At 43.2% G+C, this 25643-nt stretch overlaps 1 protein-coding gene across 1 annotated transcript; it reads left to right on the top strand.

The window, feature by feature from the left end:
• Nucleotides 1-4183: 4183 nt before the first annotated feature.
• gtf2h1 (general transcription factor IIH, polypeptide 1) lies at nt 4184-24531 on the top strand. Its single transcript, XM_042321784.1, has 15 exons — nt 4184-4384; nt 5997-6152; nt 9567-9759; nt 10171-10333; nt 10561-10654; nt 11567-11716; nt 11997-12076; nt 14068-14204; nt 14297-14384; nt 15800-15888; nt 17651-17768; nt 18809-18899; nt 19016-19131; nt 22130-22222; nt 23438-24531. Exons 2-15 carry the CDS (start codon nt 5999-6001, stop codon nt 23522-23524), a joined length of 1653 nt encoding a protein of 550 aa, XP_042177718.1. The 5' UTR covers nt 4184-4384; nt 5997-5998; the 3' UTR covers nt 23525-24531.
• The last annotated feature ends 1112 nt before the right edge of the window (nt 24532-25643 follow it).

The raw sequence follows: 25643 nt of genomic DNA, 5'->3' as shown, positions 1-25643 counted from the left end.
ATGACTGCTGTCTGAATACACACAATACTAAGACAACTAGCGTAGCCATGTCAACAAATGACTGCTGTCTGAATACACACATTACTAAGACAACTAGCGTAGCCATGTCAACAAATGACTGCTGTCTGAATACACACAGAAAGGTGATTTGGTCACTTGTAACTGTTTGGACAGTCAGTATTCCAAAACAGATTTGAAAAACAAAACTGATCTGAGAGTTAAGGCCTGCAGTGTAAACAAGGCTTTATCTCTTTGGTGGATGACAGTTAGAGAGTCATCCCTGACATTATAATACAGAAATAAATATTTGTTGTTTCATGTTTTATCATACAGTACTAAAGTAATACTATATTTACAAGAGGTTAAGATTAACCCTGCAAACAAAAATTAACATCACAATATCAAATCAAATCAAATTTTATTGTTCACTTACACATGGTTAGCAGATGGTAGCCTAGTGGTTAGAGTGTTGGACTAGTAACCGGAAGGTTGCAAGTTCAAATCCCCGAGCTGACAAGGTACAAATCTGTCGTTCTTCCCCTGAACGGGCGGTTAACCCACTGTTCCTAGGCCGTCATTGAAAATAAGAATTTGTTCTTAACTGACTTGCCTAGTTAGATCAAATTTAAATTTAAAAAAAATGTTAATGCGAGTGTTGCGAAATGCTTGTGCCTCTAGTTCCAACAATGCAGTAATAACCAACGAGTAATCTAGCTAACAATTCCACAACTACTACCTTATACACACATCTAAAGGGGTGAATGAGAATATGTACATATAAGTATATGGATGAGCGATGGCTGAGCAGCATAGGCAAGTTGCCATAGACGGTGTAAGATACAGTATATACATGTGATATGAGTAATGTAAGATTTGTAAACATATTATTTAGAGTGGCATTGTTTAAAGTGATCCATTTATTAAAGTAGGAGCCTGTCTCCTGTTTCTGTAGTGTGAGTCAGCTTGATGCACCAGTACACCCCTAGACAGGACACTAGACTATCTCCTGTTTCTGTAGTGTGAGTCAGCTTGATGTACAGTACACCCCTAGACAGGACACTAGTCTATCTCCTGTTTCTGTAGTGTTAGTCAGGTTTATGTACAGTACACCCCTAGACAGGACACTAGTCTATCTCCTGTTTCTGTAGTGTTAGTCAGGTTTATGTACAGTACACCCCTAGACAGGACACTAGTCTATCTCCTGTTTCTGTAATGTTCCACTTTAGGGCTTACAGAATGTGGTTGTTTTAAAATTAATTCGTATAAGACTGGAATTGGATTGAAGGGGGAGAACTCAATGGCAGTTACATTTTTTGGAATTGACCCAAAACCTTGTTCCCACCTGGAAAGAGCTGTCCGGTAGACAAGATTAAATTGACTCCATCCCTGTTTGTGTGTCTCCCGGATGCTAGGTACTCTGCATAGAAAAACACCTTGATGTCAGGTGATGTCTACCAGTAACAGGAAGGTGGAGATGGGCTGTACCAGATTTACGTTGACAAGTTTGGCTGTCATGACACTGAGTGTGACAAGCAGAAACCCTTCAATGTTGTTGAATTAACAATCTTTTGAAATGGCTGTATCAACTATGTTATTTACATTAAAGGGCCGATCTGGGTTTCAAACAATAACAAATAGTTTTTTTGTTTTTCGTTTGTTTTTGTAAAAAAAAGAAAAAAGAATGCCACTTTAACTGCATGAAATAATTAACTAGGCAAGTCAGTTAAGAACAAATTCTTATTTACAATGATGCCCTACTGGGGAACAGTGGGTTAACTGCCTTCTTCAGCGGCAGAACAACAGATTTTTATCTTGTCAGCTCGGGGATTCAATCCTGCAACCTTTCGGTTACTGGCCCCAAACTCCAACCACTAGGCTACCTGCCACCCCATTTATCTTAACACGGAACCCAAACCGGCAGCACGCATGCGCCATCGTGCGCCATCGTGCATAAATGTATTTTGTCCTCCTACACCAAACGCAATCACGACATGCAGGTTAAAATATCAAAACAAACTCTGAACCAATGACATTCATTTGGGGACAGGTGGAAAAGCATTAAACATGTATGGCAATTTAGCTAGTTAGCTTGCACTTGCTAGCTAATTTGTCCTATTTAGCTAGCTTGCTGTTGCTAGCTAATTTGTCCTGGGATATAAACCTTGAGTTGTTATTTTACCTGAAATGCACAAGGTCCTCTACTCCGACAATTAATCCACACATAAAACGGCCAACTGAATAGTTTCTACTCATCTCTCCTTCTTCCAGGCTTTTTCATCTTTGAACTTATATGGTGATTGACATCTACACTTTCATAGTATTACCACGACGACCGGCAAAACATTTCGTCTTTCAATCACCCACGTGGGTATAACCAATGAGGAGATGGCACGTGGGTGGTACCTGCTTCTATAAACCAATGAGGAGATGGGAGAGGAAGGACTTGAAGCCCGATCTGCGTCAGAAATAGAACTGACTTCTATTTTAGCCCTTGGCAACGCAGACGCTCGTTGGCGCACACGAGCAGTGTGGGTGCAATAATTTAATAACATGGATTTCTAAATGTATTTTGCGGCGCTCACGCACGTGATGTGTCCGGTCTGGTCAGCATGTTGAGGGTAACCAAGGGTCTCTCTAATGATCTTATAGGCTACTTATAGGCTACCTTCATCTCTACATTATTATAGACATGTGTAACGGATGTGAAACGGCTAGCTTAGTTAGCGGTGCGCGCTAAATAGCGTTTCAATCAGTGACGTCACTTGCTCTGAGACCTTGAAGTAGTAGTTCCCCTTGCTCTGCAAGGGCCGAGGCTTTTGTGGAGCGATGGGTAACGATGCTTCGTGGGTGACTGTTGTTGATGTGTGCAGAGGGTCCCTGGTTCGCGCCCGGGTATGGGCGAGGGGACGGTCTAAAGTTATACTGTTACATATGTATTTGTCTAGCTTTTCTATGCAACCATATTAAACTTAATTAAAAAGCGTTAAGGCATTTTCTTTCTCGTTTTATTATTTGTTGTGTGTTGCAGTGATGTGTGACTTGTGTTGGAAATCTTGGATTAAAGAACTAATTAAATTATAGCCTTATGGCTGCTAAAGGTCCTGATGCTTCTGTGCACGAGCACGTACTTTACAAACAGTCTCTGCACTACTCCGTCAACTGTTCAGAGAACGTGTTACTCTAAAGAATGGGGCTTGTTTACTAAAGCTAGATCAAAGCTGAATCAATGTCTACAAGATCACATAGTGATAATATTGTACATAACAGAACCCAATGTAATGCCATAGTTTAACGTTATTGTAAGAAAAAAAAACACCACACCATTTCATAAAAGATGTTAGGATGATTGTGCAAATGGTTACATTTTTCTCTCATGTGGGGAAACTAAACAGCGCTCACCACTAGGTAAAATATATGCAGATGACGTGTCACCAGTACAAATGTTATAATTATCATTCATGATTGAGAGTGAGAAATGTGAGTTACAAACATAATGTAGAGGCAAAGAAAGTCACACGTGCGCAGAACGTGATTCAGATCTTCAGTTCTGCAGAAATGGGATCCACGGGGGACGCGGCCGGCATATTATATAACTGCGTCTATTAAAGGGGCAATCCCGCAGTTCAAACAGTAACAAGTGTATCCACTTTTTGGGAAAAAAATAGGAGGGATGGGGCTGGAGAAATTAAACCACTCTCAAATGTATATACAAAGCTATAGCTGCAAGGACTGACCATCCATGACATCAAAATTATAGTTGTAACTATGTTTGAAGTAAGTTTACAAGCAATGGAATAAGTTATATTTTTCAAGAATCTATAGGTATATCATCCATTTAAATATCCCAAAATGTATGTAGCAATCGCAGATTACTCACTGAAATCTGCAACATTGATTACCTATTCCAATACATTGACGTCAAAATTGCACAAGACAAAATTAGGCTACACAATATTTAAGCACTCACTCCACCAACTATTTTTGATTAGCTGTTTCTATACGGATGTTGTTGAATGTAACCAACTGGCTACCTATCTGTCATTTCCAGAGATCCTCTCACTGACAGTAATAAAATAAATCTATATTTTGTTTTTGCCAATTATATTTTAATGAATGTGTCTCTCGTTTCAAGATGTAGCTAATGTTGACCTAAATATATTGAAACTATAAATGGCATTTTTAGACTTCGCTTGTTGTTTCACCGGAGGAATTTGAATGTTGCACAACTTGGCAGCCGTATCGATGGAGGAGCACGAAGTACAAGTGGGCACAGTTTTATCATAAATATCGCGTTTAAATAACAATTACACTTAAATAAATTGTATGCTTCACATCGGAACAACACGAAAACAATATATCAACTGCAACAGCGTTGGAGTTTGAGGTAATTATGATTGATTTAGCTAACGTCACATGGACTTTTCTTGACAAGTCTGTCTCCGCGGCTGAGTTAGCCAGCTCGCTACCTAGCTCGTTAGCATTAGCAAGCTCAACAGTCGACACTCTGTCCGGTTTTGGTGTGCTAAAATGTGCATATGCTAAGCATTTGTAACGTAACAGCTGGTTGTTAATTGGGTGCATTTGCAACATAGTGCACAGTGTCCAATTTTAAAAACGCATATTTTGATCAATGGGTCAAATAAGTTAATTGTGTAGATAACCAATGATGCAAACATGTTTCTATCATCTGTTCAACAAGTTAAGAGTTTTTACCTTTTTTTTGTAGGATGACTAGAATTAGGGTGACTACATCAATGGAGGCCAGAGAAAAAAGTGGTAAAAAAAAATCTGGAAAATTGCATCGTGTCAGTTTGATTCAGTGCAATAAATACCTGGCAGGCTCACTTTCCCGTTGAACGAATCATCTGTCTAATCGAATCCGCAGGACATAAGACAATATATGGTAAAAAATAAACAGGTAGTATTTATATATTTTAGTATACGGTTTTCATATTAATTCGACATTTCTGTTATTTTTCCGAAGATTACTCACAAAAACAATCCTGTCTCTGAAATGTAAACGGAGCACTGAAACATGTAACTTTACCAAGCATTTTATGTTTAATTCAGCTCCTGTCATGCTAATTTAGGTGTTTGCGACTCGCAGAAACAACTATGAAGACTAAAACCACAACATGGAAAATGATACAGTTTTTTACGAGCAACCTGCATAAGAAACCTGCGTCTTTGTCAAGAGTTACGGATGTAACTTTACTTCGGTTACGAAATCTGACTTTTTGGATAAAATGCTAATGATATCTGAGAGAGAGACCCCACTGAACGATTCAGAACATTTTAATGATGATATTTGTTATAAAATATCAAGACAAAGGGAAGTGACATTTAGTCACCAACGCGTGTTTTAACCCACTGGACATAGTCTAAGCGCAGACTTTCTTAAGGCAGAGCCGCAACATAGCGAGAACCGGGAACTCATACAAAACAGACCAGGTCGGGTTTTTGTGAAGTCAATGAGAGAAAATAATAATTTACTTCTTTCTCCCATAGTAGTTAATTTTCTCAATCTAAAAAGGCAAGACCTAGATTCGAGCCAATGGTTTAAGTATCAATCAAATTGACTGTACAGTTGAAACTGGTCTTCATCCATGAAGAGCACACTTCTCCAGTGGCCATCGGAGGTGAGCCTTTTCCCACTGAAGTCAGTTACGACGCCAAACTGCAGTCAGGTTAAGACACTGGTGAGGATCTGCGTGCTCGTCAAACTGAGACAGTTTGTGCAGATATTCTTCAATTGTGCCCATAGTTTAATAAACTGTCCAGAAGGCTGGTCAGACAATCTCACAGGTGAAGAAGCCAGGTGTGGAGATCCTGGGCTGGTGGGTTTACATTACATACATCTCTGGGGTCTTTTATTTCAGCTCACGAACATGGGACCAACACTTTGCATGTTGCGTTTTATATTTTTGTTCGGTGAATATATAGCTCTTTACCTTACCACTAATATGCATATTCTACCCCTCTTCTCTCCCTCGCAGCCATGGCAGCGTTGTCGGAGGAGGTGCTGCTGGTGGTGAAGAGGGTCCGACAGAGGAAGCAGGATGGGACCCTCTACCTGATGGCAGAGAGGATAGCCTGGGGACCAGAGGGGAAGGACCGTTTCACCGTCAGCCACCTGTATGCTGACATACGCTGTAAGTGCTGAGTACCAGGCTACCGGCAGAACAGCTCACACACCACTTTGGCTTGGCTCAGTGTTGTGAAAGTCTATCTGCTGGCTACACACCCATCATGGTTTCTGATTAATTAAAAAAAAAAAAATGTAATGTATTTATTTCACCTTTATTTAACCAGGTAGGTTAGTTGAGAACAAGTTCTCATTTACAACTGCGACCTGGCCAAGATAAGGCAAAGCAGTTCAACACAAACAACAGAGTTACACATGGAATAAACAAACATACAGTAGAAAAGTCTATATACAGTGAGTGCAAATGAGGTAAGTTAAGGCAATAAATAGGCCATGGTGGCGAAGTAAATACAATATACCAATTAAACACTGGAGTGATAGATGGGCAGAGGATGAATGTGCAAGTAGAGATACTGGGGTGCAAATGAGCAAGATAAATAAATAAAAACAGTATGGGGGTGAGGTAGATGGGCTGTTTTCAGATGAGCTATGTGCAGTGATCTGTGAGCTGCTCTGACAGCTGGTTCTTAAAGCTAGTGAGGGAGATATGAGTCTCCAGCTTCAGTGATTTTTGCAGTTCGTTCCAGTCATTGGCAGCAGAGAACTGGAAGGAAAGGCGGCCAAAGTGGGAATTGGCTTTGGGGGTAACCAGTGAGATATACCTGCTGGAGCGTTTGCTACGGGTGGGTGCTGCTATGGTGACCAGTGAGCTGAGATAAGGCTGGGCTTTACCTAGCGAAGACTTCTAGATGACCTGGAACCAGTGGGTTTGGCGACGAGTATGAAGCGAGGGCCAGCCAACGAGAGCGTACAGGTCGCAGTGATAGGCATTATATGGGGCTTTGGTGACAAAACGGATGACACTGTGATAGACTGCATCCAATTTGTTGAGTAGAGCGTTGGAGGCTATTTTGTAGATGACATCGCTGAAGTCGAGGATCGGTAGGATGGTCAGTTTTACGAGAGTATGTTTGGCAGCATGAGTGAAGGAGGCTTTGTTGTGAAATAGGAAGCCGATTCTAGATTTAATTTTGGATTGAAGATGCTTAACCTCTCTAGGGTGCGTGGGACGGTAGCGTCCCACCTGTCAACAGCCAGTGAAACTGCAGTGCGCCAAATTCAAAACAACAGAAATCCCATATTTAAAATTCCTCAAACATACATGTATTTTACACCATTTTAAAGATACACTTGTTGTAAATCCAGCCACATTGTCCTATTTCAAAAAGGCTTTACAACGAAAGCAAACCAAACGATTATGTTAGGTCAGAGCCAAGTCACAGAAAAACACAGCCATTTTTCCAGCCAAAGAGAGGAGTCACAAAAAGCAGAAATAGAGATAAAATCACTAACCTTTGATCTTCATCAGATGACACTAATAGGACTTCATGTTACACAATACATGTATGTTCTGTTTGGTAAAGTTCATATTTATATCCAAAAATCTGAGTTTACTTTGGCGCATTATATTCAGTAGTTCCAAAACACCTGGTGATTTTGCAGAGAGCCACAACAATTTACAGGAATACTCATAATAAACATTACTAAAAGATACAACTATTATGCCCGGATTTATAGATACACTTCTCCTTAATGCGCTGTGTCAGATTTCAAAAACACTTTACGGAAAAAGCAAACCATGCAATAATCAGAGTACGGCACTCAGAAAACAAAACAAGCCAAAAAGATATCTGCCATGTTGGCTTCAATAGAAGTCAGAAATAGCATTATAAATATTCACCTACCTTTGCTGATCTTCCTCAGAATGCACTCCCAGGAATCCCAGTTCCACAATAAATGTTTGTTTTGTTTGATAATGTCCATTTATGTCCAAATAGCTTCTTTTGTTAGCGCGTTTGGTAAACAAATCCAAACTTACGAAGCGCGTTCACTAGGAGCAGACAAAGTCCAAAAATTCTGTTACAGTCCGTAGAAACATGTCAAACGATGTACAGAATCAATCTTTAGGATGTTTTTAACATTAATCTTCAATAATGTTCCAACCGGAGAATTCCTTTGTCTTCAGAAATGCAATGGAACGCAAGCTAACTATCACGTGAGCGTGCGAGACTGAGCTCGTGGCTGCTGCCAGACCTGACTCCTTCCCCCCTCATTCAGCCCCACTTCACAGAGGAAGCCTGAAACAACGTTCTAAAGACTGTTGACATCTAGTGGAAGTCTTAGGAAGTGCAAGATGACCCCATAGACACTGTAGACACTAGACACTGTATTCGATAAGGCAAGAGTTGAAAAACTACAAACCTCAGATTTCCCACTTCCTGGTTGGATTTTTTTCTCAGGTTTTCACCTGCCATATGAGTTCTGTTATACTCAGACATCATTCAAACAGTTTTAGAAACTGAGTGTTTTCTATCCAAATCCACTAATTATATGCATATTCTAGCTTTTATAGCTTTTCATCCAAAATTCCCAATGCTGCCCCCTGCCCTAGAGAAGTTATTGTGAGTCTGGAAGGAGAGTTTATAGTCAAACCAGATACCTAGGTATTTGTAGTTGTCCACATATTCTAGGTCAGAACCATTCCAGAGTAGTGATGCTGGACAGGCAGATGCGGGCAGCGATCGGTTGAAGAGCATGCATTTAGTTTTACTTGCATTTAAGAGCAGTTGGAGGTCACGGAGGACAGTTGTATGGCATTGAAGCTCGTCTGGAGGTTAGTTAACACAGTGTCCAAAAAGGGCCATAAGTATACAGAATGGTGTTGTCTGCGTAGAGGTGGATCAGAGAATCACCCGCAGCAAGAGCGACCTCATTGATGTATACAGAAAAGAGAATTGAACCCTGTGGCACCCCCATAGAGACTGCCAGAGGTCCAGACAACAGGCCTTCCGATTTGACACACTGAACTCTATCGAAAGAAGTAGTTGGTGACCCAGGCGAGGCAATCATTTGAGAAACCAAGTCTGTTGAGTCTGCCGATAACAATGTGGTGATTGACTGAGTCGAAAGCCTTGACCAGGTCGATGAATACAGCGGCACAGTAATGTCTCTTATCGATGTCGGTTACGATATCGTTTAGGACCTTGAGCACCCATGACCAGCTCTGAACCCAGATTGCATAGCAGAGAAGGTACGGTGGGATTCTAAATGGTCGGTAATCTGTTTAACTTGGCTTTCGAAGACCTTAGAATGGCAGGGTAGGATAGATGTAGGTCTGTAGGAGAAATGGGGGAGGCTTGGGCGAGTTGCTGTGGAGGGTACAGTGCAGGTGATCGGGGTAGCCAGGTGGAAAGCATGGCCAGCCATGATGCTGAAAAGACAATGTGGAAATAACATTTTCAAGCACAGTACTGTGAAAAGGGGGTAACGAGAGGTTCCTTGTTATGAATGGTTGCATTGATTGTTTAGATGTTTTAGTAGTAAGATCTAAGACTTTATTCTTTCTCCCAACCCTGTGCAGGTCAGAAAATCAGCCCAGACGGCAAGGCCAAGATTCAGCTACAGTTGGTCCTACACACGGGGGAGAGCACCAACCTCCACTTCTCCAACGAGAGCACTGCCCTGAAAGACCGCGATGCAGCCAAGGACCTTCTCCAGCAGCTGCTGCCCAAGTTCAAGAAGAGGGCTAACAAGGAACTGGAGGAGAAGAACAGGTGAGGGACAAATTACACGGATCCCCTTAACTTTCTCGGTCACTGTGAAGTATTCACCAGAAACCAAACGGTACCAAACAGGTAGGGAGTTACCTGAATTTGTCCATTTTTAGAAATACTTCTGTTCGTTGATAAACATTTTTGCAATGTTGTGCGATTTTAATGAATACACCCTCGATCTCCATAGTTTTCAACATCACGGAAAGATTCCAGCGCCACTTACCACTTATCCTTAACTAGATTGCAAAAGAAAATGGCAGCTAATATTTACCTTTGCTTTACTCTTACAACGTTTGTGATCATGATGTCTGACTAGAATATCTTATTTACTTGATTGTGTGTGTGTGTGTGCGCGCTAAGTGAATAACCAACCCGAAAGGCTGTTTGTGATGTATTGTTTTCTCTCTCTAGAATGTTACAGGAAGATCCGGTGCTGTTCCAGCTGTACAAGGATCTGGTGGTGTGTCAGGTGATCAGCGCTGAGGAGTTCTGGGCCAATCGGCTGAGCATAAACAACGTGGACCACTCCCTCTCCAACAATAAGCAGGAAGTTGGCATCTCGGCAGCCTTCTTGGTGAGCTCAGTGATTTAATGATGGCTTGTGTCCCAAATGGCACCCTAGTCCCCCCACCCCCATGGGTTTAACCCATAGTAGTGCACTATAAAGGGAATGGGGTGCCATTTTGGATAAAACCGATGTTTCCCATGGTCAAACTGTCCCAGTTTCCTGTATCTGTCTTGTCCATGCTGATACCACTCCAAACGGGGATTGTGGATGGATAAAGCCCTTTGTTATTTCAGGCGGACATCCGGCCCCAGACAGATGGCTGTAACGGCCTTAGATACAACCTTACATCTGACATTATCGAGTCAATCTTCAGAACGTACCCTGCAGGTAAGACACCTCGGATTCTTTGTCATGGAAACCAATGGGAAGAGTTGAAAACGATGTTGTCACTTCACCTACTTGGTGGTCGACCCATAATGGATGGGACTTTGGGCCCTGTTAGAATACCGTTCCAATAAATGTATGCCTGACTAAGTTGTTTTGGATAAAACCGTCTGCTAAATGGCATATAATTATATTTATATTATATACACTGAGTGTACAAAACATTAGGATATTCCTAATATTGAGTTGCGCCCCATTTTGCTCTCAGAACACCCTCAATTTGTCGGGTCATGGACTTTACAAGGTGTCAAATGTTCCACAGGGATGCTGGCCCATGTTGACACCAATGCCTCCCATAGTTGTGTTCAAGTTGGCTGGGTGTCCTTTGGGTTGTTGACCATTCTTGGTACACACGGCAAACTGTTGAGCGACAACCCAGCAGAGTTGCAGTTCTTGACTCACTCAAACCGGTGCACCTGTTCAAAGGCACTTGAATATTTTGTCTTGCCCATTCACCTCCTGAATGGCACACACACACACTCACACACTCAATTGTCTCAAGTGTTAAAAATCCTTCATTAATCTGTCTCTTCCCCTTCGTCTACACTGATTTGAAGTGGATTTAACATGTGACATCAATAAGGGGTCATGGCTTTCACCTGGTCAGTCTGTCATGGAAAAAGCAGGTGTTACACAAAGTGCACAACACATTAGTATGTAAACTTTGAATGCAGCCTTCTTCACTTCCTTAGTTAATCAGAAAATGATTGGATAAGGGAAGGTATCCAACCAGATCAGTGATTTACATAAAATAAGGAGGATGTATTATGTATTCAAACAGAGCCATGTTTTTTTTTGCATCACACTAGTGTCCTATATTGTCCTGTCATTGACTCACTTATCGTTTCCTTCCAGTGAAACAGAAGTATGGTGAAAACGTTCCTCATAACATGACAGAGAAGGAGTTCTGGACGCGGTTCTTCCAGTCCCACTACTTCCACCGAGACCGCATCAACACGGGCCTGCAAGACATCTTCTCCGAGTGTGCAAAGCAGGACGAGAAGGGTACATTCACTTCTCACTCGGAGGAGAGCAGTCAATGGGTTTATAGTCTTCTGGTTTAGAAAGTTAGCTTATTTTTTTGTTCGTAGAGATAAGGGAATGTCTACTCACTCCCTGGATTGGACTTTTTTTGTTATTGTCCAGTTCCTTTTATTATATTAGTTGTGTGTGTAAAGCCTCTACCATCTACACCTAAAGCATACTGCAAGAGAGCGATACCAATATAATGATGCTGCAATGATTAGTGTCAGTTTTAATTTCTGTGCTTTTCCATATTCTGCAGGCCTGAAGTCCATGGTGTTCCAAGGAGTGAAGAACCCAATGGTGGACCTGCTGTCACTGGAGGATAAGTCGTTAGATGAGGTGATGTTACGTTATTGGGCACTTTACACCATTAGGAACCAAAAATGATCTACTTGAATTCGTCCAAAAGAAACTCATAATTTTTAAAATTTTTTGCAAAGGTTTTTGCAAATTAATACATCCCTACAATTTACAATCCAGGGTTTCTCCAAGCAGATTAGTCGCCTCAACTTGCTCAATTTCCACACTTGATTATTGCAAGTTTTAGTTGAGGTTTAGGGTTTAGTTAACGATTTGTCCCAAATACAAAGCTTTTAGTTTTTGAAATATTTGGGACTAGCCTTTTTCTTGGCACCCATTCTGGAACTGACTGCAGCTCTTTGTTAATTGTTAGTCAATTAAGTTGCTGTGGTAGCTGACGTGTATAGTGGTGCGTCACCGGGATACAGACACACGGGCTTTACTCAGTGCCAGTGGCAGGCTGGTCATAAGGGAAGATTTAAACTCTTTTTTTTTTAAAGTACGGGGCCTAGACAGCTTCCCTGTGGAATGCCTGCCTCTACCTGGATTTTGCAGGAGAGGCTTCCATTAAAGGGCACCCTCTGTGTTCTGTTAGACAGGGAACAGAACACAGATAGTACCTCACTGTTTCGCTATTTTGTGCCGTTTTCACATCCCCGCTTATAATCTTGGGAAACCACAGAATCCAGGTGGTATTTTGTTGAATGTCGGAGAGGTTGTGAGCATTCATTCACCTTCTAATGCTGCCTGCCAGCTCACCCTCCAATTTTTAACCTTTGGTCATCCCGAGAGGTGCATTGGTCCTAGGCACTGCATCGCAGTGCTAGCTGTGCCACTAGAGATCATGGTTCGAGTCCAGGCTCTGTCGCGACCGGTAGACCCATGGGGCGGCTCACAATTGGCCTAGCGTCGTCCGTGTTAGGGGAGGGTTTGGCCGGCAGGGATGTCCTTGTCCCATCACCCTCTAGCAAATCCTGTGGCGGGCCGGGCGCAATGCACGCTGACATGGTCGGCAGGTGTATGTTGTTTCTTCACATTGGTGCGACTGGGTTCCAGGATAAGCGTGCGTTGTCAAGAAGCGGTGTGGTTGGGTTGTGTTTCAGAGGACGCGCGGCTCTCGACCTTCACCTCTCCCGAGTCTCATCGCTGCAACTCCCGTACAGATAAGACTGTAACTACCCAATTGGAAACTCTAAAAAAGGGAAAAAAATAAAATAAATCCTTACCCATAAGGTGGGAAACAGTTGGTCCTCTGTGGCTCTGTTGGTAGAGCAAGGGTTGTGGGTTTGATTCCCGCTGGGGCCACCATATGTAAAATGTATGCACATATGACCAGGTGGCTTTGGATAAAATTTTCTGCTCATGGCTTATTATATTAATCAGTATGTCCTCTCTCCGGGGTTATGGGTCTAACTTGACGTGTCACTAATCAGTAGGATGTCCTCTCTCCAGGGTTATGGGTCTAACTTGATGTGTCACTAATCAGTAGGATGTCCTCTCTCCAGGGTTATGGGTCTAACTCGATGTGTCACTAATCAGTAGGATGTCCTCTCTCCAGGGTTATGGGTCTAACTCGATGTGTCACTAATCAGTAGGATGTCCTCTCCAGGGTTATGGGTCTAACTCGATGTGTCCCTAATCAGTAGGATGTCCTCTCTCCGGGGTTATGGGTCTAACTCCACGTGTCACTAATCGGTAGGATGTCCTCTCTCCAGGGTTATGGGTCTAACTCGACGTGTCACTAATCAGTAGGATGTCCTCCAGGGTTATGGGTCTAACTCGACGTGTCACTAATCACTAATCACTGTCCTCTCTCCAGGGTTATGGGTCTAACTCGATGTGTCACTAATCAGTAGGATGTCCTCTCTCCGGGGTTATGGGTCTAACTCGACGTGTCACTAATCACTAATCACTGTCCTCTCTCCAGGGTTATGGGTCTAACGCGACGTGTCACTAATCAGTAGGATGTCCTCTCTCTAGGGTTATGGGTCTAACTCGACGTGTCACTAATCAGTATGTCCTCTCTCCAGGGTTATGGGTCTAACTCTACAGCACCTTCTACGTCCAATACTAACAAGACCGTGAAGGAGAACAGTAACTCTGCCATAATCAAGAGGTTCAACCACCACAGTACCATGGTGCTGGCAGCAGGCTCCGGAAAGAAAGCGTGAGTTGACGATTAAGTACATTCTCAAAAGAGATCTTCTCTGTCGTTTTCACTGCAGACCCGTGTGCTAACCTAGCGGTCTGTCTTCATAGGGATGCTCCTAACGGTCAGGCCTGTGAGACTAGCAGTACAGATGGAAACTCTAGGGATTCGGACTTCTTCCAACCACCCATTAAGAAGGTATGATTATCTCTCTTACTGTGAAGGCAAATCATACAAGATAAAGGCTTGTTTAAGCGCTGAGCTTTTATAAATATACTGAACAAAAATATAAATGCAACATGCAACAATTTTTCAAAGATTTTACTGAGTTACAGTTTATAGAAGGAAATCGGTCAATTGAAATAAATTCATTAGGCCCTAATCTATTGATTTCACTTGACTGGGAATACAGATACCTTATTTATTTTTAAGTAGGGGCGTGGATCAGAACCACCATTGCCTCATGCAGTGCATCATATCTCCTTCACATAGATTGATCAGGCTGTTGCTTGAACAAGCTGTTGATTGTGGAATGTTGTTCCACTCTTCAATGGCTGTGCGAAGTTGATGAATATTGGCGGGAACTGGAACGTGCTGTTGTACACGTCGATCCAGAGCATCCCAAACATGCTCAAAGGGTGACATGTCTGGTGAGTATGCAGGCCATGGAAGAACTGGGACATTTTCAGCTTCCAGGAATTGTGTACAGATCCTTGCGACATTGGGCCATACATTATCATGCTGAAACATGAGGTGATGGCTGCAGATGAATGGCACGACAATGGGCCTCAGGATCTCGTCACGGTATCTCTGTGCATTCAAATTGGAATCAATAAAATGCAATTGTGTTCGTTGTCGTTAACTTATGCAGGCCTATGCCATAACTCCACTGCCAACATGGGGGCACTCTGTTCACAATGTTGATATCAAAAAACTGCCCCCCCCTGGTTAGACAAACAGCCAAATTCAAAAAAATAATAATAATACATTGGAGGTGGCTTATGGTAGAGAAATTAACATTAAATTCTCTGGCAACAGCTCTGGTGGATATTCCCGCAGTCAGCATGCCAATTGCACACTCCCTCAACTTGAGACATCTGTGGCATTGTGTGACAACTTAGTGGCCTTTTATTGTTCTCAGCACAAGCTGCACCTGTGGAATGATCATGCTGTTTAATCGGCGTCTTGATATTCCACACCTGTCAGGTAGATGGATTGTCTTGGCAAATGAGAAATGTTCTCAAACAGGGATGTAAACAAATTTGTGCAACATTTCAGAGAAATAAGCCTTTGTGCATATGGTAAATTTTTGGGATCTTATTTCAGCTCATGAAACATGGGACCAACACTTTACCTGTTGCGTTTTATATTGTTGTTCAGTGTATATACTGTATATTCTAGCTGTGAAACATGGGACCAGCACATTACATGTTCTGTTTTATATTGTTGTTCAGTGTACATTATGAGCATTGACTCACAGTAAACACATTCATCACTCTGCCATGCTGTGGCTATAGGCTCTTACCCTTTATGATGGTACAGAGAGCCAAACTGTGTGCTTCCTTTCCAAGAGGAGTTGGCACTTTGTTATTAAATGCTGTGGTGTATTTCAGGTGAAAATACAAGATGTCATAGAGTATGAGGACCTTCATAGGGAGAATGGGAAGAAGACAGTGGCTCTGAACCTCAAGAAGTCTGACAGGTGGGTTCGATATCACTGAGTGGGTGCTCTGCTTTCTCTCTGTGGTTGTTCATGGACACCATACTTTGGAACTAGTGTGCTCTCTGGCTCGGCTCTCTGGCCCTGGCTCGGCTCACTGGCACGGCTCTCTGGCCCTGGCTCGGCTCTCTGGCCCTGGCTCGGCTCTCTGGCTCGGCTCTCTGGCCCTGGCTCGGCTCTCTGGCCCTGGCTCGGCTCTCTGGCCCTGGCTCGGCTCTCTGGCCCTGGCTCGGCTCTCTGGCCCTGGCCCGGCGCTCTGGCTCTTTTTAAATGAATGTATCTAAGTTGTCGTCTGTGTTCTCTCCAGGAATGGAGTCCAGTCGAATTGAAGTCTGTGAATTCAGGAAGTAAATTTAAATTCCCATTCAATAATTGAAAAAAATGATTAAATGATATCTCAATAAACTGAAAAGTAGAAGCTATTTAATTCTAAAAGTTCTATTTTTTTTTTAATCACTTCCTGAACTGACTGCCTTATATTCAAATTGGGCTCCTGGGTGGCGCAGCAGTCTGTCACTGGGTCTCAGTGCTAGAGCGGGACTAAAGACATCCTGGTTCAAATCCAGGATGTATCACAACCGGCCGTGATTGGGAGTCCCGTAGGGCGGCGCACAATTGGCCCAGTGTCGTCCGGGTTCGACCGGTGTAGGCAGTCATTGTAAATAAGAATTTGTTCTTAATTAACTGACTTGCCAAGTTAAATAAAATAATAATTGACCCCAACCCTGGTTCTCTCATATACTTTAGTGATGGGAAGAATGGCTCTTTTTTTTACAGATTATTAGATTATTTTTTTAAACCTTTATTTAACTTTGCAAGCCGGTTAAGAACAAATTGTTATTTTCAATGACGGCCTAGGAACAGTAGGTTAAACTGCCTTGTTCAGGGGCAGAACCACAGATTCTTACCTTGTCAGCTTGGGGATTCGATCCAGCAACCTTTCGGTTACTAGACCAACGCTCTAACCACTAGGCTACCCTGCCGCCTCTACGCTCTAACCACTAGGCTACCCTGCCGCCTCTACGCTCTAACCACTAGGCTACCCTGCCGCCTCTACACTCTAACCACTAGGCTACCCTGCCGCCTCTACACTCTAACCACTAGGCAACCCTGCCGCCTCTACGCTCTAACCACTAGGCTACCCTGCCGCCTCTACGCTCTAACCACTAGGCTACCCTGCCGCCTCTACGCTCTAACCTGCCATTTACTGGGGCCGCCATTTACTGGGGCCGCCATTTACTGGGGCCGCCATTTACTGGGGCCGCCATTTGTGACTGAGACTTGTAGCCTAAAAGTGGTGTTTGAACAATTTTACATGTTGATTGCTAGGCAATAGCATACAAGTGATTATTTATTGATCTAGTTGTGGCTGCAATCAGATTGTGAGCAACTCTTGATGGAATGCATGGCTTGACTGCTGTGAGGGATGAGCACAATATTGTTTCAGGGGCAGAAGGACAGATTTTTACATTGTCAGCTCGGGGATTCGATCTAGCAACCTTTCGGTTACTGGCCCAACACTCTAACCACTAGGCTACCTGCCGACCTCGTCGTTCAGTCCAATCAGATTGTGAGCAACTCTTGATGGAATGCATGGCTTGACTGCTGTGAGGGATGAGCACAATATTGTTTCAACTCTGTTTCTCTTGAACATGCCCTACAATTTTAATTAATTATATGAATTATCTCCTTTCTTTTTGATAACTAATGGTAATGTTGTAAATGTACCTCTCTGTTCTTGCAGGTACTCTCATGGTCCCGTGCCTCTCCTGCCCCAACAGTACACCACCAGTCAAGACATCGTCAACTCTGTCAACTGTATAAAGCAGGAAATAGCCAGCTACAAACCCTGCCTTACTCAGGTTAGACACCCCTCTGTTTCTCCGCTAATCTCGGGGGAAACCCAAAACTGAAGAAAAAAAACATGCGTTATTGTGTCAGAGGCTCTGGGTTTTTGTTCTAGGCAGGAGAGGTTGAAAGGTACTAAAGTATGTTTGCTGTTGACAGGTACTAGAGTATGTTTGCTGTTGAAAGGTACTAGAGTATGTTTGCTGTTGAAAGGTACTAGAGTATGTTTGCTGTTGAAAGGTACTAGAATATGTTTGCTGTTGAAAGGTACTAGAGTATGTTTGCTGTTGAAAGGTACTAGAGTATGTTTGCTGTTGAAAGGTACTAGAGTATGTTTGCTGTTGAAAGGTACTAGAGTATGTTTGCTGTTGAAAGGTACTAGAGTATGTTTGCTGTTGAAAGGTACTAGAGTATGTTTGCTGTTGAAAGGTACTAGAGTATGTTTGCTGTTGAAAGGTACTAGAGTATGTTTGCTGTTGAAAGGTACTAGAGTATGTTTGCTGTTGAAAGGTACTAGAGTATGTTTGCTGTTGAAAGGTACTAGAGTATGTTTGCTGTTGAAAGGTACTAGAGTATGTTTGCTGTTGAAAGGTACTAGAGTATGTTTGCTGTTGAAAGGTACTAGAGTATGTTTGCTGTTGACAGGTACTAGAGTATGTTTGCTGTTGACAGGTACTAGAGTATGTTTGCTGTTGACAGGTACTAGAGTATGTTTGCTGTTGACAGGTACTAGAGTATGTTTGCTGTTGACAGGTACTAGAGTATGTTTGCTGTTGACAGGTACTAGAGTATGTTTGCTGTTGACAGGTACTAGAGTATGTTTGCTGTTGACAGGTACTAGAGTATGTTTGCTGTTGACAGGTACTAGAGTATGTTTGCTGTTGAAAGGTACTAAAGTATGTTTGCTGTTGACAGGTACTAGAGTATGTTTGCTGTTGAAAGGTACTAGAGTATGTTTGCTGTTGAAAGGTACTAGAGTATGTTTGCTGTTGAAATCTGTGTTTTTTATATTTGTTCTAAGGGTCTTTTTAAGTCGTAATCCTCCATTTTCCAGGTGATGTCCAGCAGTACAGCCAGTTGTGCCATCGCCGCCCTCTCTCCAGGGGGTGTTCTCATGCAGGCATTAGCACAGCAAGCCATTAACCGTGAGTTTACTGATGAACCCCTTTTTCGTTCAAGTTTATTTACCTAGTGAATAGTCCTGTCGGCCCCGGCCAGTCATCGACACGGATGTTATCGCTTCTGTTTCCTCGGTTTACAGAGATGGTTCCCAATGACGTTCAGGGGGAGCTGAAGCATCTGTACACGGCTGCTGGAGAGCTGCTGAGACACTTCTGGTCCTGTTTTCCTGTCAACACACTTTTCCTGGAAGAGAAGGTGACTACTGCTTGAAGAGGGCAATCTGCAGTTCAAACGATAACAAACCTGCCCACCCCCACCACTGTTTTGATAAACGGTTGAGGAATAGTGCTGGAGGAATGTAACTGCTCTCAAATCCACTGACCGTCCATCTACTGCAACCTTCGGTCTAGAATCGCTTGGATCGGTCTAGAACCCTCGGTCTAGAACCCTCGGTCTAGAACCCTCGGTCTAGAACCCTCGGTCTAGAATCGCTTGGATCGGTCTAGAACCCTCGGTCTAGAACCCTCGGTCTAGAATCGCTTGGATCGGTCTAGAACCCTCGGTCTAGAATCGCTTGGATCGGTCTAGAACCCTCGGTCTAGAATCGCGTGGGTTGTCAGTACAGCGGACCCCAAACCGATCCAAATGTAGCATGCATTGGTCAGAAAATCGATTCAAACATTAGGACTTGCAGATTTCACTAATGTTTTGTTCATATTATTATTTTGTTTTTGTATTTTCCCGAAAATGCCTAATCTTTTGTGCCAACTGGTGTGGAACTAAGCAGTTAAGTGTGTTGTCATTGATCTACAAGTCATTTTGCAAGCCGATCTACCCAAGGCAATATCAGTAGCCTAATCTAAACTGTGCACGGTGCCCAGCATCGCGCGCTTACCAATGCCAGGTAGACAGCCTGATCTAAACTGTGCACGGTGCCCAGCATCGCGCGCCTACCAATGCCAGGTAGACAGCCTGATCTTACACATCTCCACTGCACCTTCAGCATTCAAAATGGCCGAAAAAAGAAAGCATGTTTTACTTAATTAAAAGTAGTAGCTAAGCTACCGGAGAGACAACTCATCTGGCTATAGGTTACCTGCTGAACGGGGCTTACAATAGATTTTTATTTTTGTTTATTCAGGTTCACCATCAGCAATCGTTTTGGTATTTTTTTTGTTGCTTTAAACAATCGGTGTATATGGTCATTTTTTTTTAGATGTACATGGTGAAGTTGAGCATTTTCATAACGAGGACAGCGGTCACTTTGCGAGGCACGCTGTATTGACCGAGAGGAGTGAAGATCAGCTAACTTACAAACGGTTAAATCCAGTGGTCAGTTTATTAGGTACACCCATCTAGTACTGTGTTGGACCCCCATCCCCCTTTAGCCTCCAGAACAGCCTGAATTCTTGGGGGCGTGGAACCGTTAATCAATTGTTATCAAGGGACCTAACGTGTTCCAGGAAATCATTCCCCACACCATTACACCACCAGCCTGTACTGTAGACACCGGGCAGGATGTGACCTTGGTCTCCGGCTGCCTCTACAAATCCTGACTCTGCCATCAGCATGACGCAACAGGAAGTGGTGTTTGTCGGACCAGGCTATGTTTTTCCACTCGTCATTTGTGTGGTGTTGATGTTGTTGCCCACTGGAGCCACTTCTTCTTTTTTTTAGCTGATAGGAGTGGAACCCGGTGTGGTCATCTGCTGCAATAGCCAATCCGTGACGAGGACCGTCAAGTTGTGTGTTCTGAGATGCCGTTCTGCACACCACTGTTGTGTTACACCTTAATTTGCCTGTTTGTGGCCTGCCTGTTAGCTTGCATGATTCCTGCCATTCTCCTTCCACCTCTCATCAACGAGCTGTTTTTCACCCACACGACTGCCGCTGACTGGATTATTATTTCTTTGTCTCACCGTTCTCAGTAAACCCTAGACACTGTCGTGCGTGAAAAGCCCAGGAGGTCGTTTCCGGGGGTCATATACGGCGCTCAATCACTTAGGTCTCTGGTTTTGCCCATTCCAACATTCAATCAAACAGTACCTGGATGCCTGTCTGCCTGCTTTATATAGTAAACCACGGCCACGTGACTCACTGTGTAGGAGCAAACCATTTTTTTTGTGTATGGGGTGGTGTACCTAATAAACTGGCCCTTGAGTGTATGTATAATCATTTATAATTTATAAACTATAAATATTGATACATCTACCAGTGTGTAAACTTGACAAGTTAATTAGTGGGTGATGGTGATTTCAGAACGAAAGTGGGGGGGGGGGGACAAAAAACAGGCTACATTGCCCCCCCCTAATCTGACAGTGGTAGTTGTCTAGTTTCCTTTATGGCTCTAATCTGGTAGTGGGGTGGTAGATGCCTAGTCTCCATTTTGGCCCTAATCTGGTAGTGGGGTGGTAGATGCCTAGTCTCCATTATGGCCCTAATCTGGTAGTGGGGTGGTAGATGCCTAGTCTCCATTATGGCCCTAATCTGGTAGTGGGGTGGTAGATGCCTAGTCTCCATTTTGGCCCTAATCTGGTAGTGGGGTGGTAGATGCTTAGTCTCCATTTTGGCCCTAATCTGGTAGTGGGGTGGTAGATGCCTAGTCTCCATTATGGCTCTAATCTGGTAGTGGGGTGGTAGATGCTTAGTCTCCATTATGGCTCTAATCTGGTAGTGGGGTGGTAGATGCCTAGTCTCCCTTATGGCTCAGCTCAGGTGCCTACATAGTACATCATTTACACAGTCACACAAACAGTCTGCTCAGACAGAACCAGCCCCCCCCCACACACACCCACACAGCCGGCTCGTTTGGATCTGGCCCGGAGGCTCGGCTCGTGAGCTCCAACAGCAGCAGATTTTAATGTAGAATGGAAAATGTATGTGTTTATGCAACAAATGTTAGCGCATCGAATCGTATCACAATCAATTCGTTCTCTAATCAAACCGAATTGCACCAAATTGTTTAAAACTTTTAAAAAAAACGTATCGTTCCTGAATCGGAGCCCGTGTGTCTAGATGCGTATCATCTTGAAAGAGAAAGATGCACATCCCTCGTTGTCTGTTGTTGAATCCATGGGGTCATGGGGTCAATATGAATTTGAGAGGAGTTGCAGTCTTACTACCTTTTTCTATCATCTCTATAGCAACAAGTGAAGGCTATTTTACAGAAGAAAAAAAAACATTTAGACTCTGTCGCCGTTGACTCTGTCGCCGTTGACTCTTACATGTCTTTTCTCGTGTGTGTGTGTGTCAGGTGGTAAAGATGCGGTCCAACCTGGAGAGATTCCAGATGACCAAGCTCCGCCCCTTCCAGGAGAAAGTCCAGCGTCAATACCTGAGTACTAACGTAAGCCCCCCTAGAGACTCATTATTTATATCGGGTAGCTAATAGTGGCCCCCCTAGAGACTCATTATTTATATTGGGTAGCTAATAGTGCCCCCCTAGAGACTCATTATTTATATCAGGTAGCTAATAGTGGCCCCCCTAGAGACTCATTATTTATATCAGGTAGCTAATAGTGCCCCCCTAGAGACTCATTATTTATATCAGGTAGCTAATAGTGCCCCCCCCAGAGACTCATTATTTATATCAGGTAGCTAATAGTGCCCCCCTAGAGACTCATTATTTATATCAGGTAGCTAATAGTGCCCCCCTAGAGACTCATTATTTATATCAGGTAGCTAATAGTGCCCCCTAGAGACTCATTATTTATATCAGGTAGCTAATAGTGCCCCCCTAGAGACTCATTATTTATATCAGGTAGCTAATAGTGGCCCCCCTAGAGACTCATTATTTATATCGGGTAGCTAATAGTGGCCCCCCTAGAGACTCATTATTTATATCAGGTAGCTAATAGTGGCCCCCCTAGAGACTCATTATTTATATCGGGTAGCTAATAGTGGCCCCCCTAGAGACTCATTATTTATATCGGGTAGCTAATAGTGGCCCCCCTAGAGACTCATTATTTATATCAGGTAGCTAATAGTGCCCCCCCCTAGAGACTCATTATTTATATCAGGTAGCTAATAGTGGCCCCCCTAGAGACTCATTATTTATATCAGGTAGCTAATAGTGGCCCCCCTAGAGACTCATTATTTATATCAGGTAGCTAATAGTGGCCCCCCTAGAGACTCATTATTTATATCAGCTAGCTAATAGTGGCCCCCCCCTAGAGACTCATTATTTATATCGGGTAGCTAATAGTGGCCCCACCTAGAGACTCAATATTTATATTGGGTATCTAATAGTGTCAGAGTTGGTAGAGGTCCTGTCTGGGTCAGTTGGTACTGTCTGGGCCAGTTGGTGGAGCATGGTGCTTGCAAAGTCAGGATTGTGTGTTCGATTTCCCCCTGGGGCCACCTTTATGAAACTGTATGCATGCATAACTAAGTCGCTTTGGATAAAAGTGTCTGGTAAATATTCTAGATAATACTGTAGACTGACCTTTTCAAAGAGAACCTTGTGTACGGTCTACAGAGGGTGTCTTTATCTGTGACCCTTGAGAGCTCCAGGACATTATTTCTTCATCTCAGAATATGATGTTTTAAATCTCTCCTACAGCTTACTGGTCACCTTGAGGACATGTTTCAGATGGCCTACAATAAATTCCACGCCTGGCAAACACGTCGGATGATGAGAAAAACCTGAGAGGGGAGAAACGCATGGCTTTATCAGAGAGAATGGAAAGAATGAATGAACGAGTACAAGATGGATGGACAGACCTTATTCTACCTACCAGGCTGTTGTGTCAGAGGAATGACAGATGGCATAGTCCCCCCGGGGTGAGATGAAGATTCAGACGGGTGCTGCTTGTTAGCCTGCTAAAACTCCACAGGTCCATCAGACTGACACACTCACTAGGTCTCAATCACAAATTACTCTTATTAGTTTTTTTTTTTTGCGTTTTCCTCAGTGAATGGGATTCATGGGAAAATGTTGGTCATGACTCTCCGCTATAAGGTTTGAACAAACATAGGCAAACTTCTTTAAAAAAAAAATGTGTATAAAACGACCAGACTCCAGATGGGAAGTCAAAAAAGGAACTCAGGAACTGAACAGACTATGTTAAATAACAATACATTTTTATAAGCAAAAGGACTGTGTGATGTGAAGCTTAACTTAATGTGAGATGCTCTCAGTACAGAGACTGAAAGATGGAGAGCTCAGTACAGATGCCACCCCCTTTTTCCCCCAGTCCTCCCAGGCCTTTTTTCCCCAGTCCTCCCAGGCCTTTTTCCCCAGTCCTCCCAGGCCTTTTTCCCCAGTCCTCCCAGGCCTTTTTCCCCAGTCCTCCCAGGCCTTTTTCCCCAGAGCTGAGGACCGGGTCCAGGGAACCTGTCTGTACGTTGGATAGAGGCTGGCTGGCAGTCAGGCAACTGAATATAGCAATACTGTAAAGACATTTGTCTACTGTATGGCTACGTCCCATAGGGCACGCTATTCCCTAGATAGTGCACAGCATTTGACAAGAACCCTCAGAGCCCAATTGGCCCTGGGTCAAAAGTAGTGCACTGAATAGGGTGCTATTTGAGGTGTTGACTCTGCCCCCCAATCACACTTTAAAACTGCACTGGTATGTAATGTCTGTTCTGTTTCTAGCTGCACTGAAGACACCGTCTGGATGTTAACTCAAACATTAAAGTGAAATATATTAATGTTTTTTTTTCTTCTGGTTTTTAGCTTGTTTCTTTGTGTTTTAGTAGTTGGTGAGGCTGTTGTATATGATCTATGGGTGGAAGGTGTAGGATGAAGCTGCCTCTAGACACTGATCTGAGATCATTATTTGCTTTTCTCTAGAAATTGTTTAAATTTAGGGGAAGCTGATCCTAGATCTGTAGCTAGGGGGAACTACACCCCAAAAGCTGTGTTCAACCAGAAGGATTTACATGTAGTTGTGTGGTCTAAGATTCTTTAGAAATGCCCAACGGTCAGAATGAAGACTACAGTAGGCTCTCTATTGCAGCCTGGTTATACCAGAGTAAATGTGTTACGTTTGGTGGTTTAACCAGGCTATAGGCTCTCATCAGGGCCGTATTCACATCTGATCTAGGATCAGCTGTATTATCTGAGAAAAGAAGAAACTCGCACACTGCTCTTACTAGAATTGCTGCTCTTCATTAAGCTTTCCGTATGCGTCAGAGCAGTGTGTGGTGGTGTGGGGGGTTCTTTTTTTTTTCACGTGTTTAATTGTTACCATGTGTAACGGATGTGAAATGGCTAGCTAGTTAGCGGTGGTGCGCGCTAATAGCGTTTCAATCAGTGACGTCACCATGCACCTGCAAATAAATATAGCTCAGATGTGCGAGTGCCTTTTTGAATTTTGATTCATTATGACCTAAAAGGCAAACAGATCTTACATCATCACTACTATTCTGGGAGGTTTTCTTTTGAATCAAGAGGAAAATAAGCTCTGAAAAGCAGTGCTTCTCTCATGTCATTGTAAATAAGAATTTGTTCTTAACTGACTTGCCTAGTTAAATAAAAAATACAATTCCCTACATAGGACTCTAGTCAAAAGTAGTGCACGACATGGGGAATATAGGGCCATTTAGGAAGCAGCCCTATCCTCATCTCATGTTAGTGGGCTATTTTGGTGTGTGCTGCAGAGGATGTCTTGGGCATTTTCTCATGTTTCAATCAATAGAGGGTTGCTAATGGACTGCACCACTAACCCAACACTTGCCTATGAAGTGCCTGCGCCACTGAAAGTAGTGCACACTCACAGAAACAAGATGCGAGGGAGGGGGGGGGGGTTATATTTTCATGA

Source organism: Oncorhynchus tshawytscha, linkage group LG01 (genome assembly GCF_018296145.1).
Source record: "Oncorhynchus tshawytscha isolate Ot180627B linkage group LG01, Otsh_v2.0, whole genome shotgun sequence".
Classification (NCBI taxonomy): domain Eukaryota; kingdom Metazoa; phylum Chordata; class Actinopteri; order Salmoniformes; family Salmonidae; genus Oncorhynchus; species Oncorhynchus tshawytscha.
This window is presented reverse-complemented; position numbering and strand designations above follow the sequence as displayed.